The sequence below is a fragment of the Pongo abelii genome, chromosome X (genome assembly GCF_028885655.2).
Source record: "Pongo abelii isolate AG06213 chromosome X, NHGRI_mPonAbe1-v2.0_pri, whole genome shotgun sequence".
Taxonomy (NCBI): Eukaryota; Metazoa; Chordata; class Mammalia; order Primates; family Hominidae; genus Pongo; species Pongo abelii.
The window spans coordinates 38335971-38355766 of record NC_072008.2 but is presented as its reverse complement, the minus strand read 5'-3'; the positions used below and the strand labels follow the sequence as shown (position 1 = coordinate 38355766).

Sequence of the window (19796 nt, the reverse complement as noted above, 5' to 3'; positions counted from 1 at the left end):
TATGTTATTTATTTTTGAAAGCGTAGCACCTGGTGCTTGGCACATGTGCATTTTGTGTTTGTTTGAATGAATGAAAAATAACCTTGCAGTCTTAGTTTCTCAATTTCCAAGAGAAAAATATCCAATAGTCAGGAATCAAAAGGGATTTGATGTCTGAGTTGCCTAGAGTTAGGCAAAAGTATCTATTTTAAGGGCTGCATTCCCTCAAGAAGCTGCCCTTTGCTCCACAACTTGGGCACAAATGCTTAGCAGGTGGTCTTGGAGCCTCTCCAAAGCACTCGACAGTGAATAAGTCCAGCAAGGATGCTCTAACATCTCTACTTTTTACAATTTCCCCCAAGAGTGAAAAATATCAAGGATCTGATATTTTGGTGATTGTTGCATATTGCCAGGACAAAATGATAATAAAGAACAATATAAATACATTCACATAGAAAATCATACTTTTTTCCACTTTCGATAAATGAATCTTACAGAAAAAAGTTGACTGTCTTGAGAGTAAGAGTGATGGGAATTCCTGAAATATGTTGGAAACAGAGTGACAGCTAGAATCAGCAGTTCCCTCAACACTTGTGTTATTTTAGATATAAGAGCCAGCATTTAAGGGTAGTTCTCACCCATACACTTCTAGTAAACAGAACATGGAAGGCTCACAGCTGCCAGTGGCTTGTGCATCACAGATCCTTTCATCTCCTATTAAGTATCATCCAAAAAGAGCTAAAACAAAGTTACCCCTTCACAAAGCTATCAGAAGTGCCTCCTGACTTCACTGCTGTCAAATTCTTTGCCTCTTTGATGAACACTTCTAGTATTCCTCCAGAGATTACAGGTGACTCCTTCTTCTTTCCCTTTTTAAAAGTCTTATTTCCTGTGTCAGCCACCAAAATGAGGGAATGGTGGAGAGAGAGAAAAAAAATAGATAAATCATGGGTTCCATTTCAAAATTTACAAAGATCATCTACAAACATATATTTCATTTGCTGACTAAATTGGGTCTTTACATTATTGTATATTTTTATTCATTTAAACATTTTTGCCCCCATTGGATTCCTTCCAGATAGGTCTTTCATTTGTATTTGTTGAAACAAATGAAGAAATAAATTTAAAACTTTAAACACTCCCTTACAAAGCATATCTTTTCACAGGGTATAAAGGCATGGAATGCCTAAGAGTTTCCCGGAGCACTATTCCTGCTCTTAGTGAGCAATAACTATGATGAAAACAATATACACGCACCAAAACTCCAAAAGAGAAAATTCCATAACTCCCTTTGATATTTCAGTCTTACAAATAGTCAGTTTTAGTCAGAGCCAGCTCTAGAGGCTACAGCCCAAGCACAGTTACATTTTAGGGTGAGAGAAATCTCTTTTCCACCTCACTTTTCTATTCTTATGAAATAGGTTCAACATGAATGATATAAACCAGTACCACAACCAGCACCTTTATTTAGTATTGTTTTAAGCACCTTACATATATGAACCTGTTTATTCTTCACAACAGCCCTTTGAAGTGAGGAAATTGAAGTCAGGTGATAGTGAGTTACTTGCACAGGGTCACACTGAAAAGAGTAATAGTGAATGGGAGGACAGAGGAGGCTGCCTGCAAGAATTGATGGTAAAAGAAGGGCAAGATAGTTTGGATGTTATCCTCACCCAAATCTCTTGTTGAAATGTAATCCCCACTATTGGAGGTGGGGCCTGGTGTGAGGTGATTGGATCACGGGGTGGATTTCTCATGAGTGGTTTTGCACCATCTGTCCCCTTGGTGCTGTCCTCATGATAGTGAGTGAATTCCTGTGAGAGCTGGTTGTTTAAAAGTATGTGGCACCTTCTCTCTTTCTCTTGTTCCTGCTCCTGTCATGTAAGACACCTGCTCCACCTTCACCTTCTGCCATAATTGTAAGCTTCCTGAGGCCTCCTCAGACACAGATGCCTGTTTTATGCTTCCTACATAGCCTGCAGAACCATGAGCGAATTAAACCTCTTTTCTTTATACATTACCTAGTCTTGGTATTTCTTATAGCAATGCAAAAACAGCTTAACACAAAGGGGAAGAGAGAGTTATAAATTGACTCCATCTGATTTTTTCCTTTAAATCCTGTGTTCTAGATCAACTTCTTCCTCAAGACTCCCTGAATAGCTGTGAATGTCATAAATCCATGGAGCAGTTTCCTATACTTGCCTCCAGCAGCCTGCCTTCCCCCAACCCTGGGGGAAGATCCTATATCTTTGGGACATAAAACAAAACTGACCACCAAGGCTGGTTTCTAAGTATGAATTTTGTCCTTTCCTTGTAAGAATCCTGCATTCTTCCATATATACGGTATACACATCTTAACTCTCCCCAAAAGACAGTGACACCAAACCCTTTATGTTTTGTTTGTGTAATATGAAAGAAATATAATGCAACCAATCCCTGAGTCCCACTACCACACTTCTAGAAACAGAATGTCATTGATCAAAGTCATTGATTTTTACTCTACCTTGGAGTTGTTCTGGTGGAAGCATCAGGTTCTCTTCTGGGGGAATGTAACGTAAAACAACTGTCAGCTCTCCTTTGTATTGAAGGCCAATATCAGGAGCAAACTCCACCTGGCCAGGAAGAAACAAGTAAATTGAAAGAGTATGAATGATTGGCTTAGTACTGTAGCCCACATTTGAATGTGCAGTATTTACTTAGTGGCATAAATGTGACAATCCATTCCCATTTCAACTCTGTTCACTCTCATTGGTTTAAGAGATGACTTAGGTAAGAGAAAAGAAAGGCTGGAAAATTCTATGAAGGCATTTGCATATAACTTTTAACATTTAAGTAAAAGGAATTTGAAAGAAGACATATAACTTATATTTGGCCAGTCAATAGATATTGAGCACCTGTGATGCATTGATGACTGGACCTATCACTGAGTTTACATATATAGTTTGGGATATGAAGAAGCAGGAATAAAAATGCCACTGAAAGTACCTCCAGAAATTACTTCTCCCTGTCATCTTTGATGTCTTTTAAGTCTTTCCCAAGTGATCAAGAAAGGAAAAGTAGGCAATAATGCTTGATTCACATGGGGCTGCCAGCCATCAACTGTTAAAAGCAGTATTGGTAATTCATATAATCAAAATTCAACATAGAGAAAGTGGTTCACTCAAACATTGTTGGTGGGAATGTAAAACAGTGGAGTCACTCTGGAAAACAGTTTGTAAGACTGTTTGTAAGACTAAACATGCAACTACCATCCAACCAGAAATTGCACTCTTGGTCATTTATCCCAGAGAAATGAAAAAATTATATCCACACAAAACTTGTATAGGAATATTTGTATCAGCTTTATTTGTAATAGTAAAAAACTGGAAACCACATGGATTTCCTTCAACAGGTGAATGGTTAAACAAACTGTGGTACATTCATACCATGGTATACTATCCATTAATAAAAATGGAATAGACTATTGATAAATGCAACAAGTTGAATCTCTAGAGAATTATACTGAGTGAAAAAAGCCAGTCTTAAAATGACATATACTTTACGATTTCATTTATGTAACATTCTTGAAATGACAAAATTATAGAGATGGAGAACAGATTAGTGGTTGCTAGAAGTTAGGGATGTGAGTAGTGGGAGAGAGTTAGATGTGGTTATAAAAGGTCAACCTGAGGGACACGTGGTATTAGAACTGTTCTGTGCCTTGACTGTGGTAGTAGATACACAAACCTATAAAGGTGATAAAATTGCATAGAATGAAATATAAACACACATGTGCGCACACACACACACAAATGAGTACCAAACTGGGAATTCTGAATAAAATTGGTAGATCATATCAATGGCAATATCTTGGTTGTGGCTGGGTGTAGTGGCTCATGCCTGTAATCCCAGCGTTTTGGGAGGCCTAGGTGGGAGGATCGCTTGAGCCCAGGAGTTTGAGACCAGCCTGGGCAACACAGTGAGACCCCATCTCTCAACATATATATGTATATTGGTATATATATATATTATATATATATAAAATATAATATATATTATATATATAAAATATAATATATATTATATATATAAAATATAATATATATTATATATGTTATATATTATATAAAATATAATATATATTATATATTATGTTATATATTATATAAAATATAATATATATTATATATTATGTTATATATTATATAAAATATAATATATATTATATATTATGTTATATATTATATAAAATATAATATATATTATGTAATATGTTATATATTATATAAAATATAATATATATTATGTAATATGTTATATATTATATAAAATATAATATATATTATGTAATATGTTATATATTATATAAAATATAATATATATTATGTAATATGTTATATATTATATAAAATATAATATATATTATGTAATATGTTATATATTATATAAAATATAATATATATTATGTAATATGTTATATATTATATAAAATATAATATATATTATGTAATATGTTATATATTATATAAAATATAATATATATTATGTAATATGTTATATATTATATAATATATAATATATATTATGTAATATGTTATATATTATATAATATATAATATATATTATGTAATATGTTATATATTATATAAAATATAATATATATTATATAATATGTTATATATTATATAAAATATAATATATATTATATAATATGTTATATATTATATAATAGATATAAAATATAATATATATTACATAATATATTATATATTATATTATATATTATAATATATTATATAATATAATATAAATTATATATAATATAATATAATATAATATATTATATATTATATATATATTTTATAAATGTATATATATTATATATTATATTATATATATTTTATAAATGTATATATATTATATATTATATTATATATATTTTATATATGTATATATATTAGCTGGGCATGGTGGCATGCACCTGTAGTCCCAGCTACTTGGGAGGCTGAGGTGGGAGGATAGCTTGAGCCCAGAAATTTGAGATTATAATGAGCTATGATTGTGTCACTGTACTCCAGCCTGGATGACAGAGTGAGGCCCTGCCTCTAAAAAAATAAGCAAAACCTGGTTTGATATTATAGTACATCTTTGCTACAGGTTACTATTGGGGAAAATCAAGTAATGGGTACATGGGATCTCTTCATATTATTTCTTGTAACTGCATGTAGATTTACAATCATCTCAAAATATAAAGTTCAAATTAAAGAAAATCAATGTGCACATGCACCCAGAACCTCTGTTCTATAGGTCTCCACTTGCCATTGAGTCAACTGAACTTTGAGTTCTTTCACAGGTAGAGCAGGAAAGGTAATATACTTTGTCAGGCTTTTCCTTTAGGGATCTGACTTCGGAGTCAAGAGCAGAGAACTCCTCTCTCAGAGAGGGCAGAATGAGAGTTCAGAAACCTAGCCCATTCATAGCCAAGCCAGAGACTGTTCAAGACTTGGCATAAATAAGCAAGTAAATAGTAAAAAAAAATTAAAAATACTGAGACTATTACAAAGAAAAGGAATCCTTGCCTGGCTTTCCCTTTTCTTTCCTGCTGGTGGTAGTAAAACTTACTAGTAAGGGTGGGAAAAATACTTGAAATATTTTATTCAACCTTCTTACCTGGGGCAAAAATGAGATTATATGGTAAAATAGACTATCCATCTAATATTTAATCTGATTATTTTAGATCAGGTTCCTTTTAACTGGACTCTTCTTTTTGTTTTGACAATCTCAGTAAATTTTAGTTTAGGTGACTATCATAAGTAGAAAATTATAATGGATGCTATGACAGATTAAAGATGGTTACCACTTTTTGGTACTGTCATCAATGAGAGATGGGGTATTTGTGACCTCTCTTTGGGTCTGTGTGGGCTCTGTGATTGCTTTGACTAGTATTATAGAATATGGCAGAAGTGACAATGTGCCAGTTTTGGGGTCCAGGTCTTAAGATTGACAGCTTCTACTTTCTTTCTTGGAATGGATATTTCTGAATGCTTCCTCTGGGAACCCATGCTAAGAGAGGCCCAAGCCACAGAGAGAAGCCGCATGTAGGTGCTCCAGCTGGCAGGCCTAGCTGAGTTTCCAGCCAGCAGTCAACAACATGTGTAAGACATGGAAGTGAGCCAACTTGAACAATCAATGCAGTTAAGCTTTCAGATGACATCAGCCTCAGTCAACCATCTGGCTGCAGTGGCGCGAGAAACCCTGAGTGATAACTACCTATATGAGTCTAGTCAACCCACAGAATCATGACAGAGAATAAATTCTTGCTGTAAGCCCCGAAGGTTTAAGGTAGTATGGCATACAGCAATAGTTAACCATAGCAGGCTGTGTTTGCTTTTTGAGTGAGATCTTCGGGTATGAAAATACTCCAGTAGGAAAAAGTGATATGTGTAGGAATCACATACTAATATATAGTGTGCTACCAGAGATCAAAAACATTCATTATTGGGATTTACCAATGTTCCATTGGTTTTTAGCTTAAAATATACTGTAGGCCCCGTATAAATATAGATTTCAAGTCTTATGAAAGGAAAACACAATAATGATGAAGCTTGTAGCATTATAATCACATATAAAAAATTAAAGCAGGGGAGTCATATTGCAGCCTGCACATGTCTAATGTCTTAGGGTATTTTTGATACTTATATTTTGCCAGGAAATTCCTAGGCAACACCCTCTCCTGGCATACCACCATTGTCATTATCCAACCCACTATTACTCAGAAAAAGTTAGCAGAATCCAATCATATTCGATTCAACTCTACCAACACATATGGAATGCTTACATTTTTATAAGGCATTTTGCTAAGTGCTGTGGGGACACAAAAGACAGACCCTGCTTTCAATGAGTTTTCAGTCTATCTAGTAGACATATTTGCAGTAGCAGGATCTATTAATTCACACTTAGTTAACTGACTCATCAGTTTAATTAGTGTTCTTCATCCCTAGTGAATAGCAGAATCCTTTCTGCAAAGAACATGCATCTGCTCCCATCAGTTGAATTGTATGCACACTGAGAGTCAGCTGCGTTAGTTAGTCCCCTAAGCTCTTTAGGCCAGGCATATTTGTGATTGTAATTATATAGTTTAATGTCACATAAATTGATGAGTGCAGAAAGACAGCTGCTACTATAACAATTCAGTTGAATACTTTAGAAGAACTAAAGATTTGAAAACAAAGTTGCTATTGGATTATATGTGGGCTTGAATCTATAAAAGGTTAGAAAAAAATCATAAATTTTTTAGAAGAATTTACATTTTGTTTACTTTGAAAGTATTCTTATTTCTTGTTTCATTTGAGAAAAACTCAAATTAGAATCTGCTGATGATGATGCATTAGGAGGAGAATTTATGCAAGGAATATATGGCAGAATTTTACTTACTGAACGAAATTCAAACAAAATTAATTGCCTCTATATCAGAAGACTTGCAAATGAATGTACGCTTATTTGGTTTAAGTTAAAAATAAATGTTTAAGAAATGCATTGGGAAGCTATAGTAATCAAAACAGCATGGTACTGGCATAAGAACAGATACATAACACCAATGGAACAGAATAGAGAGTCCAGAAATAAATTTATGGTCAATTGATTTTCAAAAAAAGTGCCAAAAATACCCAATGGGGAAAGGACAGTCTCTTTAATAAACAGTGTTGGGACAACTGAATATCCACATGCAGAAGAATGAAATTGGACCCTTATCTCACACCATATACAAAAATCAACTCAAAGTGGATTAAAGACTTAAGCATGAGACCTGAAACTGTAAAACTACTAGGAAAAACATAGGGGAAAAGCTCCATAACATAGGTCTGGGAAATTTTTTTTTGAATATGACCCTAAAAGCACAGGAAACAAAAGCAAAAATAGGCAAATAGGACTGCCTCAAACTGAACTTCTGCAGAGCAAAGAAAACAATCGACAGAACGAAGAGACAATCTGCAGAATGAGAGAAAATAGTTGCAAATCATACATCTGATATAGTTTAAGTTAAATAATTTAATATCGAAGATATATAAGGAACTCAAGCAATTCAATAGTAAGAAAACAAATAATCCAATTAAATAATGGGGAAAGGATCTTAATAGACATCTCTCAAAAGAAGACATACAAATGGCCAAAAGTGTATGACAAAATGCTCAACATCGCTAATCACCAGGGAAATGCAAATTAAAATCGCAATGAGCTATTACCTCATACCTGTTAGAATGGCTAATATCAAAAAGACTAAATAAAGTAAGTGTTATAGAACTACCATATTTATGACCTAGCAATCCCACGACAAGGTATATAGCCAAAGGAATTGAAATAAGTATCTTAAAGAGATCTCTACACTCCCATGCCCATTGCAGCATGATTCACAATAGCCAACATACAGAAACAACCTAATTGTCCATCAATGGATGAAGTGATAAAGAAAATATGTTACATATACACGATGAAATACTATTCAGCCTGAAAAAATAAAATCTTGTCATTTGCATTTGCAACAACATGGATAAATCTGGAGGACATTATGTTAATTAAAATAAGCCAGGCACAGAAAGATGAACACTGCATGACCTCACTTATATCTAAAATAGATATAAATCTAAAATAGTGGAATCTAAAATAGTTGAATTAATAGAAGTAGAGAGTAGAGTGGTGGTTATCAGGGGCTGGGGGTGGGGAGAACTGGGGGAGATGTTGGCCTAACAAAATAAAATGTCAGCTAGATAGGAGGAATAAATATGAGGAATCTATTTTACAACATGGTGACCATAGTTATTAATAATAACAATGTTTTGTATTCTTGAAAATTGCTAAGAGAGTAAATTTTATGTGTTCTGACCACAAAAAAGTATGTTATGTGAAGTAATATATAACTAGATTGATGTAGCCATTCCATAATATATACATATTTAGAAACCATATTTTACATGATAAATATATACAATTTTTATGTGTCAATTCAAAATAATTAAAAATAAAAGAAATGCATTGTGTGTGTTTGTATGTGGGTGATTTCTGCGACTTTGTCTATTAACTGACCTACTACTGGTTGTAATTTCTGGGGGAAGAGGGTTTCTACTATACAGAAAGTTCAATGTAAGATAAATGGTGACAGTTATTCCAACACAAGTAAAAAGAAACTACTATGGGAAGAGAGAGATTAATCCAGATTGGGATAAAGAGGTGGCTCTTACCTGGTCCTTAAAGGATGGGAGACATGATGACAGATGAAGACGGATTGGGAAGGTTAGTCCAGGTTGAGAAAGCAGTATGAGCAAAATATGATGGGGGTTGTGTAGAATATGTTTAGGGACTGACAGAAAGTCAAATGTGATCTGGGAGTGTGTACAGGGAGGTAGTAGCAATGAGGATGGAAATAAGGTGTCAACTCAGGGTTTCCCAGAAGATGCTAAAGCACTTATTTAAGTTATAGTATTTTATTAGGAAGGGTACTGGGGAAGGGGGACCGAAAGTGAAGGAGGCTTAAGGATGTGATTTCAGGCAAAGTTCCATGGAGAGTAACTTTTGTTAAGTCCCATAGGACTTAACATCTGGAGATGTGACAGATCACACTTCAGAGCTGTTCCAATCAGAGGCAAGAACATGGGAGTATTGATGTTCCTTAATCCACCAGTCATTGATCAAGGCTCTGCTCACCCCCAGGAGCCTTAAATACCCAGGCTATGTTGGCTTTTCTAGCCTGCAAACCAAGCCTTCTCTAGCAGCCCAAAGGCTCCCCTCCTACAATGATTGGCAGGGGTTGGCTGGTGGGAGTGAAAGCAATGGGGAGTCCTGTTTGCAAGAAAATGGGGATGGGTAGAGAACTAACATCTTTGGCTGCTACAGTAGGCTGGGCCATTCAACAGAACACTGAGTGCCAGGGTGAGGGTTAGTATTTATTCAAACCATGTCCAAAAGTAGTAGGGAACCACTGAGACTATCTGAGCAGGGATGTGAAATAAGCAGATGACACCCACCACCTTCTGCTTTCTGAAAAAAAGAGGTCCACTTTCCACCGGAGTGAGAAAGAGACTCCCAATGCATTTACAGGCGTAACATAGAGTAAGGCATTGCAGACACAAGTCTGCCAGAAAAAGAGAGAGCCTTTAATCTAGGTATAATTCCAAAGGAACATACATTTACTCTCTACCTGAAGGCAGAATAAGAGAACGTTTCCTTGGAAAACCACGTAAGCTTGCTGTTGATTTTCAGATGTCCTTGTTTTTATAATAGTACACTCTGGGAAGGCATGAAAGGCAATTCATACTGATAAAACCTTGTCTAACTACCTGACATGCCTTTCAGAAGGATAATGATTTACAGCTAATAAATAATCCCATGCCATGAAGTAAAATGGAAGTTATACTGTGAAACTACAGTATGCTTGGCATCTTGAGTTCTTTCTCTGCACCAGCCTCCTCACTGGCTTAGCACTGTAGGACCTAACCCATACAAAGATAAATATTGAGGAACCTTCACTAACAGAGTCAATAAGCAATAAGGCACCATGCCTTTCTGGCACTCCTAGTGCAGAAGTATGTCAGTATTTCTAAATTATTAAGGATTATTAATTCTGATCCCCTATTACTAGGGAAATCAGTCCGTGTAACTCACGTTTCACCTTCTCGACTGCATAATCTACGAGAAACTTCAAGTCTCCAAGGCTGCACATACTACATCTGCAGCTGCTGGAGTGACAATTGCATTGAAATGACCGAGGCAGGAAACTGAAACTGAAGTGCCACTTCACATAGCTGGCTGATAATCAACCACACAGAGCCCAGCTCAGCCTGAGGATGAGCCACTAATGAAGCACAAGGCAGCATATAGAGTATGCCTTTGTGCCTGTCCTCCCCATTTTTGGAAGACATGATATCTAAGCACGTCTGTGTCTTCAGCTTTTCTTCTATATAGAACAGAGGAAGCTGGGCAGAGGAAGATGGCAGAGATTAGAGACACTAACTTCTGTTGGGTTCTTCAGAAATAGACTCTAAGGTGAAGTTTCTTATGAAGTGATTTATTAAGGAAGTTCTCTCAGAGAGAGCAGTAAAGAGGTATGGGAAGCAAGTCTATAGGGACAAGTCTAATCTTGGGCAAAATTCCATGGAAGATAGCTTCTACCTGATGTGGTAGTATATGTAACACTTTGGAGTTTTTCCCATCTTCAGTAAGGAAGTGGGCCTTCATACTCCCCCACCTATCAGTTATTGATGAAGGGTTGTCTTGTGGCAGTGGGTACAAAAATTCCCAGGACTTCTGGCTCTCTGCTTACACAGGCAAAAAGCTACAGTAGCCCGAGGGAAGTCTTCTAAAGAGAGTCTCAGATGGAGGCTGTTGTGGCAAATCTCCTAACAGACATGGTTAGGAACCTAAGGGGATCTGGCAGAGGACCCATGGTATTCCACAGTGAATGCAATCAGAACTTTTCTACAATCAGAACTTTTCTACCTTCAGTAGACTCAGAAAGACTTAGAGATGCTTCCCTCTTATGATAGACTGTGAACCACTCATTGACAATGTGGAAGTGATTACTGTGGAAAATGTTGATTTCTAAGCACAAAGGATGCCTGGGAGAGGTCTAGGGGAGCTTAGATATCATTCCAGCAAAGTCCTTCAACTATTTCCAGGAAATCGACTGGAAGGATGCTATTGTTCCCTTCTTCAGAACCAGAGTATATTCTGATTGTCTTAAGCCAGCTAATGCATCTCACCTCCCTGGCCACAGTCATTAGCTTAGAATAGGCAAATGACAGAATTATAATTAGGAGAACCAGGCCCAATGCACTGATTTGGCTGTTGGAGGAGGAGGAACTCTCTCCTCTTCTGAACAGTGTGGTGCAAAGATGAAAGGCTTGCAGCCACTGTAGTCATTAGAGAGGCATGCTTGGAGCTAGTCAGGGAGGGCAACACTGCATGGAACCTGAAAATGAAGCCAATGAAGATAAGAAGAGAGACCAAGAAATTCCAAGACTTTGATAAGATTTGAACATCTGGATCAAGCCATGCCTAATCACTGCTGGCCAATAATCTCCCTCTATTTTTTGAGCAGTATTAGCTGGAGTTTCTGTCTGTTGCAATACAAGGACTCCCAAGTAACACCTATAATATCTAACACTTATTGAGAGCTTACAATGTTCCCAATAAAATGCTGACAGCCATGCGTAGAATGTTTATTCAAGCTTCACCACAGACCTATAAGCTACATCCAATGATTATATTACAACTGAGGACACTAAGTAACAAAAGTTAAATAATTTGCCCAAGGTCACATGGGCAGTCATGAAGCCAGGATAGAACCAAGTAAGTTTGGTTTGAGTCCACTGTCTTCATCATAATGTGCTTTTGCCTTTCTGTATATAAACAATAATCTTTGGCTGCATAAATGTGACCTTTACTCACCTCCATTTTGGCTTAAAAAGTACTGTAAATGCATAGAGACTCTAGTCACTTAAAGTGAATCCAAGGTACTGTTGGTCTAGATTAGAACATGCTATACAGTATTGGTATTTAATTATCAGCTCTAAGATTTTTTTTCTGAATGTAACTCAAGGCCTGGGTCATGAATCCCAAAAGTAGGAAAGTAAGAAAATCAGATACTTTAGCTACTGGTTATTCCGTCATATAAGCAAAGGCAAGATCACTCCTGTTTATGGTATGAATTGTGGAGAATGAGAAATAAAGGTAATGTTTGGAGATTGTTCATGCTGTATGAATTTGGTTTCGCCTATGTGAAAATGAAGACTCTCTAATAAGATCATATAATACGTTGCTTTCAGTTATCCAATGAGACTGTCAAATAATAAAAATTTTTAGCAAAAAAAAAGATTATGTAGCTTTCATTATACAGATGACCTATATTGACAAAGAATTTCCAAAACAGTGGATTTACAACATTTTTATAATATTATTCCAAAATTTGCTGCACTAATTTTTTGCAGATTATCACTTGAAATTTGAAAGTCTTCAAGTTCTTTAGGTCTGTGACATCAATTTCGCTCATAACGTGTCTCATTGCATAACTGACTAATCTGAGAGCATTTCCTACCTTGGGTTGAAGCACAAACCACTCATCAGTTGGATTTTCAAAGTTCCATGAGTCAAAAGGAATCTCTACTTCCCCGAGGAAGCTATTACGTCCAAATCGATCATAGTGCCAGACTGAGAGCTGCAGAGTTCTTGTTTCCAGCTGGGTATAGCTGATGGTGTACTGCAAATGAGATTTACAACATTACACTCCACAAGGAGGGCTCTATCCAATTCCAGGAGAGGTCGAAATTTACTTCCAACATCTTTCAGATCATATGCATCAGTAATATGAACAAAACAAACACAAAGAAAACTCTTTGTTTTTCTTTGTTTCTGCTACAATTGAAGTTCTATGCCATAAACTCATTTTGTGCCAGACTTTGCATTGAAAGATATATACACAAATTATTTGAGGTAGAGATAAACTCCAGATACTGTATAAAAAGTGTTAGGTGATGAAGCTTATCCTCTTTCCAGTTTTGTTGGTTTTTCATTTGCCTTTATTATTTTTTCACACCTACTTTGTAAGCTCAAGTTTTAATATATAAATTCTCCACCTTCTCTCTTATTTTATTCATAATGAGAATCCCCAAATCCAGAAAAGGATTGACAATGACAAACTCGCAAACACCAAATTTTATAAAGTCCAGCCTAAGTGCAGAGGTGAAAAGGTGTACATGTATATTAAACAGAAGGAAGATATTGCTGGGCTAGCATTTTTTTTTTTTTTTTTGTAACAGCATTATCCAGGGCCACATGCTCACACACCCTCCAACCTTCTGCTTGTTCTATGCAACCACCGTCTGGGACACACTTCAGACTGACTGATTCCTGATCTTGGATTAGTGCCTATTCTTGTTCTTGCTGTTACTGTCATAATTAACCTTGGCTCCCTGCTTCCTAAATTTACCCTCTCACTGTGTTTGGGCTCATCTTTCCTATCCTGTTATGGTCATTGAATTTACCCTCTACCTGTATTTATTCATTTTTCAGTTTGTTCTGTCTTAATATTAGTTCCTGCTTCCATACATGCTCCCACTGACACATGCAGGCTTGTGGCTTTCTGCCTTTACCAATTTCCTCCTAAAGTGGACTCTGACACCATCACTCTGGGGCACAAGCCCATATATTTCCATAGAATTGGCAATAACTTCTGCATTCCATCCTCCCTGGATGTTTCTTACCAGGCCAGATTGTTCCATAGCAAGAGAAGGGGTTAATTATGTGAAAGCTCATTGGAAAGAGCTTTCTATTTTCTGGATCATTGACCTGGATTGGGCCATATTTTATCCAGGCCACTTTTGCTGAGATTTCTCAAATCTGGCTCTGCATTTCCACTATTCATTAACCACATACCTACATTTAGTCAAATTCTGAAATCCTAACAACAAACAGTATAGACCTATGCTACGTTAGCAGAACAATGAATATGTGCAAAGTGACTCATTAAGTAGTGTCAAAACTGTGACAAGCTTCTTTTACGGAAGTCAGAAAAAGCACTGTTTGCCCAAAGGTAAAACCGAATTTTTGGCAAGATGCATCAGCACAGATGCAGTTTGGCTGGATCATCTCTACTCAAGGTTCAAATTCAGTAGCAGCATAGACATAAATAGAGTAAGAGTGTTTTCTTTTTCTCAAAAGATGTTAGAAAAGTCAAGGGTATTATGTTAATGTATTCAAATTCTAATTTTCTAAAACATATACAAGCCTTGACACACAAATAAAATATCCTCTGTAGTTACTTCTAAACCACTGAAGTTGTGAACAGTATCACGTGAGTTACTATGAGACCGTATTTATTTACCTTTAGTGTTTCATTGAATTCTGGATTGGTGCCTGTTCTGATTTTGGTCTTACGCTTGTTGTTCCGGGACTTGTCAGGAAGAAGGTATGACTTGACATAACTATAGATAAGAAAATATAAATGTAATTATTGTGAAACATCTATTTGCAAGAAATGTTCAAAGACTTCGCTGTGAATAAAAGGGGCAAAGGGCCAGTGAGCATGAGCGGAAATACCAAAGAGAATTTTGGCTATATAACAGGATACCTTAAAATAGAACCCTGGGCCTTCCATAAGAGAGAAGTGGTGAAGTATAATGATAAAAGAGTGTGGGTTCTGGAGTCAAGCCACCTGGTTTTGAATCACTCCATGCCTCAGAGATTTGGTGACCTCAAGAATTTACTAACTAACCACTCTGTGCCTCAGTTTCTTCATCTGTAAGACTGGGAAAATAACAGTGTCTAACTGATGGCCTTGTGAGGATTAAATTAGTTGACACATCCAAGGAGCTACCATATTGTACTACTCAATACATGTAATACACTGTTAATATTAATGGTCTCACAAACTTTTCTGGGATTAGATGCTTCTCTATTCCTAGTCTTGCCTTCTGATGTCGGAGAGTGGGGTCAATGGTAATGGGTGAGTAAAAGAAAACAGTGAAAAAGGCAAAATAAAAAATAACCTGAAGTAGTGATAGCAATTCTACACAACATTTTAGCTTGAGCTATCTCAGGAGCCTCTTGAAGCAGGGTATCACAGCAGACTCAGAAATGTATAACATGTGTACAAAGTTGAAATGTATAAGATGCTACTAAAGTTCTACAGAATGTCTGTTGAGTTTTAGAAGACCCCTTTCCATGCTAGTCGAAATGAATACATTGGTCCTGTAGCCCTCTGAAATGTAGCTGAGGAGGCAGGTGGACCAATCTGTAGTCAAAATTCACTCATTTGTCTATCTTAGGGTATTTGGAACCAGGTTCACTGAGTTATTTGTTGGACCTAGGTCACCTGTTGTGCAGAAAATAGTTAACATAGTGGGCCTGAGACTACCATTCTTCTAAATGCCTGCTTACAAATTTGGTCCTTGGGTGGCATCTGGCAACTTGGATTTCAGGATTCCCATCATTCCCAGAACTGATAAAAGTGGCTCGTTGTTCCTAAATTGTTTGTACAAACAATATGGCTTATGCTGAATGGGTTCTTTTTCTTCTCAGAGACTGGAAATTTGGTATGTGACCAGCTGAGTTTCTAACAAGCTTCCTTGGCAGACAACATTTCACAAGTGTTGTCAGAACTCATCGCCAGAGGAATTAAATGCATCCTATGTGACTCCACTGGGAAAGGACCCTTGCAAAGCTTGAGCCTGATCTCCCCTGGACTTCGCCCCATGTGCCTCTTTGCTGATTACAACTGTGTGCAGAGTCCTAAGTCCTCCTAGTGAATCACTGAACCTGGCAGTGGTCTTGAGGACCCCTGACACACCTTTATATCTAGCTTCTCTCCAGTGTGCTATGGTCCATACCTGCCCTCCCAGGCTGATCTCTAGAATCCTGAGAGCCTCATAATTGCCCTTTTGAGTTGTTTAATTGGGTAACAGCTTGGTAATTTTCTCTGGAGGATTTCCCAGAACAAAAATTGACAAGATGCTTTTGTGCATCCTGGGTGTGCCAACATGTCAGCATTCTACTTCAAAGAGCTGCCTGTATGTAAATTTCAAATATGTCAATTCTGAATTATGTTTTAAAAATCAGTTAATCAAGGACACAACCAGTATACATGTGCTTCAGAGAATATTTAAAAGTGTGGTATAGGAGGAACATGACAATCAACTCTCTGAGAAGACTGAATCAAGAAGAATGCAAAGACTCTTTTGAAAAGGAAACACATACAGACAAAAAAGGCAGTGACTGAAATAGTCTGAGGAACATGCTATGTGCTTACGCATCTGTCCTCTGTTTCTTTTCATCTCCTATGGCCAGATTTCTGCAATTCTTGACAAAAATGTAGAGCCCACCAGTTTTGTAGCAGTAGCTGATATGGAGAAGGATTTCACCACTGACTTTCACGTTGCCATAGTCTCCCGTTTCACTGTAAACACTCATCATGCTGTTAAGGCTGGTCTAGAATAAACAAGATAGAAAAAGGCTTCTAGTGTCATTCTAATGATCTCTTCACAGAATCAACCCACTTCATTCAATTATAGTTCCTGTTCTTTATAATGAGCATGGAAGTCTAGGGTGAGGAAAGAAAACAGGAGTCACTTGTTTGGCTGGTGTTGTATAAAATCCCAGCTGGAGAAAAGACAACAGATCTAGTACCATCAGGAAAAAAGGCAGAAAACTTGCTTAGAGGGGAAGCATTTCCTTCTTGGGTTAGAGAATACCCTTTGCTTACTCACTTCTACTAATGAATACAGGGTAATTGATGCATTTCAAATCTCACTTCTCGTCCGTCCCTGCAGCTTTCTCCATTTTCACTGGTAGACTCAAGTTCAATCTACTATAAGGTGTAGAATACATTGATTGGGACAAAGGATAGCTTATCTCATATTCTGTGCTAGCAGGAGCCACATACTGCTGTCTTTGACACCTACAGGGAGCACCCATCAGTCTCCAGGGAGCCATAACTGCAGCTTTAACAAGGACGTGTCAGAAGAACATCACATACCCACAGCTTCCATGATTTCCCTCAAATGAGTAGATAGCTGTGTGGCTACATGAGTAGTATAAGACCATGGCTTTGTAAATCTGTATAAAGTAGCAGCCCAAAAAATAAACCACTACACAATAAAATCACACACCAACCAATCAGGAAAATAAATTTTAAAAAAAGTCCAAATCTACCAGAATGAATGAGGCTTTTGACAAGACACTAACGACATGAGACAGCTTTTAATTTATAGTAGTCCCCCTTATCCACAGTTTCACTTTCCGTAGTTTCAGCTACCCATGGTCAACTGTGGTTCAAAAATATTAAATGGAAAACTCCAGAAACAAACAATTCATAAGTTTTAAATTGTATGCTGTTTTGAGTATGTGAAAGGAAAATATCTTGGGCACTCAAAATCACAAAGCTAAAGGAAAAAGTCAAGCTGGGAACTGCTTAGAGCAAACCTGCCTCCCATACTACTCAAAGTCACCCCTCTGCTCACTGAGATAAGTGCATATCTAACTGCCTTCTTTGGAGAGGCTACTCAGAAACTCAAAAGAATGCAACCATTTGTCTCTTATCTACCTATGACCTGGAAGCCCCCTCCCCACTTCGAGTTGTCACGCCTTTCCAGACCCAACCAGTGTTCATCTTACATATGTTGATTGATGTCTTATGTCTCCCTAAAATGTATAAAACAAAACTGTGCTCTGAGCACCTTGGGCACACGTTGGCAGGACTTCCTGATGCTGTGTCAGGGGTGCCGGTCCTCAACCGTGGCAAAATAAACTTTCTAAATTAACTGAGAACTGCCTCAGATTTTTGGGGTTCACAAGTAGCATGATGAACTCTCACATCATACTGCTCCATCCCACCCTGGATGTGAAGCCTCCCTTTGTCCAGTTGGAGCCACACTGTAGATGCTACTTGCCCATTAGTCACTTAGCTGTCTCAGTTATCAGATTGACTGTCCTGCTATCACAGAGCTTGTGTTCAACTCATTCTTATTTTACTTAATAATGACTCCAAAGTGTAAGAGTAATGATGGTAGTAATTTATATATGTCAAAGAGAGGCCAAAAGTGCTTTCTTTAAGTGAAAATGTGACCTTGGTGTTTCTTGGCTAGGGTTTGGTACTACGCGAGGTTCAGGCATCCATTGGGGTAGGTGGAATGTATCCTCTGTGGATAAAGGTGACTACTGTAAATGTAATAAAATTATCCTTTGGCACTAGAAATGAAAACTGTGTATCTTAGTAACTGTCACAAAAGACCACCTGGAGGTCTTTCGTGGATGACCCAATAGTTTCAAAACCACTTTTCTGTGAACCACTGGGAAGTCAAGACTATGGTAAATACACAGGGACCTTAGACTGTCCTCTTTTTCATAATTTGCTTTTGGTAAAAGCCATTATGTTCCACCAATTTCTGGAAGTAGAGACTGACCAAAGAACAGGATGTGGGTGATGTGGTCACATGTCTTCTACGCTTCTTCACGGGCAAGAGCAGACCAATAATTCCATAATTATTTGGAAATTACAGCTTAAAGAAAGCCAGTGAGTGACCTAATCTGTCTTTCTTATTCCTAAAACAAAGCAACAGAATTTTCATGTTTAGCAGGTGGCTTTGAGCAGCACCCAGATACCTTTTTAAACTGAAAATGCTTATCTCTTCAGTCTGGGGTGAGGTCTGAGATGTGGCTGTTCTAAAAAACTCCTAGGCCTGCAGTTCCCAAACTGTGTATGGAGGTACCACAGAGCACCACAGCAAACTCACAGGGGAATCACAGAAATATTTTAAATTCTCAAGGGAAACACAACAACAACTATCAGACACCATGTAAGCTACTAACTAGTAATTCACAGTGTCAACATTAAACCACACTTTATTCTTTTCAATGAACTCCTATTTGTTTGAAGCTGAGTTTTTGGCAGTTGCTGCAACAAAAAGCAAGTATTGCATAAAAATCAATATGAAATGGGAAATGAAAGTAGTGATGTCCAATCAGATTCCAAGATTTGGTAACTGTGTAGTGCTCAGTAGGCACACATATCCTATTAGTGGTAAGTAGTAGGTGCTATTTAAGGATGAAATAAAAATACTATTTTTCTTTCAATTTCTTTCACTTGTAGCTCTTTTTTTTTACAAATGGCTAGTAAGTTGTTAGGATACACTGCTTATTACATTATTTGGGTCTAACTACTTAATAAATAGACTAGTCAGGTGCTACTTTTAGTGTAGGAGTGCCAGGAAAGAATTACTGAGACACTAGGGGCTTTTTGAACTGAGAAACTTTTGGGGTATCTGTTCCAGGAGATGCAAGGTTGCTGGTACATA

General features: G+C 37.0%; 1 protein-coding gene across 15 annotated transcripts in view; it reads right to left on the bottom strand.

The window, feature by feature from the left end:
* Window positions 1-19796, bottom strand: part of SYTL5 (synaptotagmin like 5) — a 242492-nt gene that overhangs the window by 6043 nt on the left and 216653 nt on the right. For all 15 annotated transcript variants that reach the window (XM_054544445.2, XM_054544453.2, XM_063721209.1 and 12 more), the window contains 5 exons: window positions 16754-16932; window positions 14831-14930; window positions 13046-13207; window positions 2483-2591; window positions 733-868 (listed from right to left, as the gene is read on the bottom strand). In XM_054544445.2, the coding sequence (XP_054400420.1) occupies window positions 733-868; window positions 2483-2591; window positions 13046-13207; window positions 14831-14930; window positions 16754-16932 (686 nt within the window). The remainder of the gene's footprint in view (window positions 1-732; window positions 869-2482; window positions 2592-13045; window positions 13208-14830; window positions 14931-16753; window positions 16933-19796) is intronic.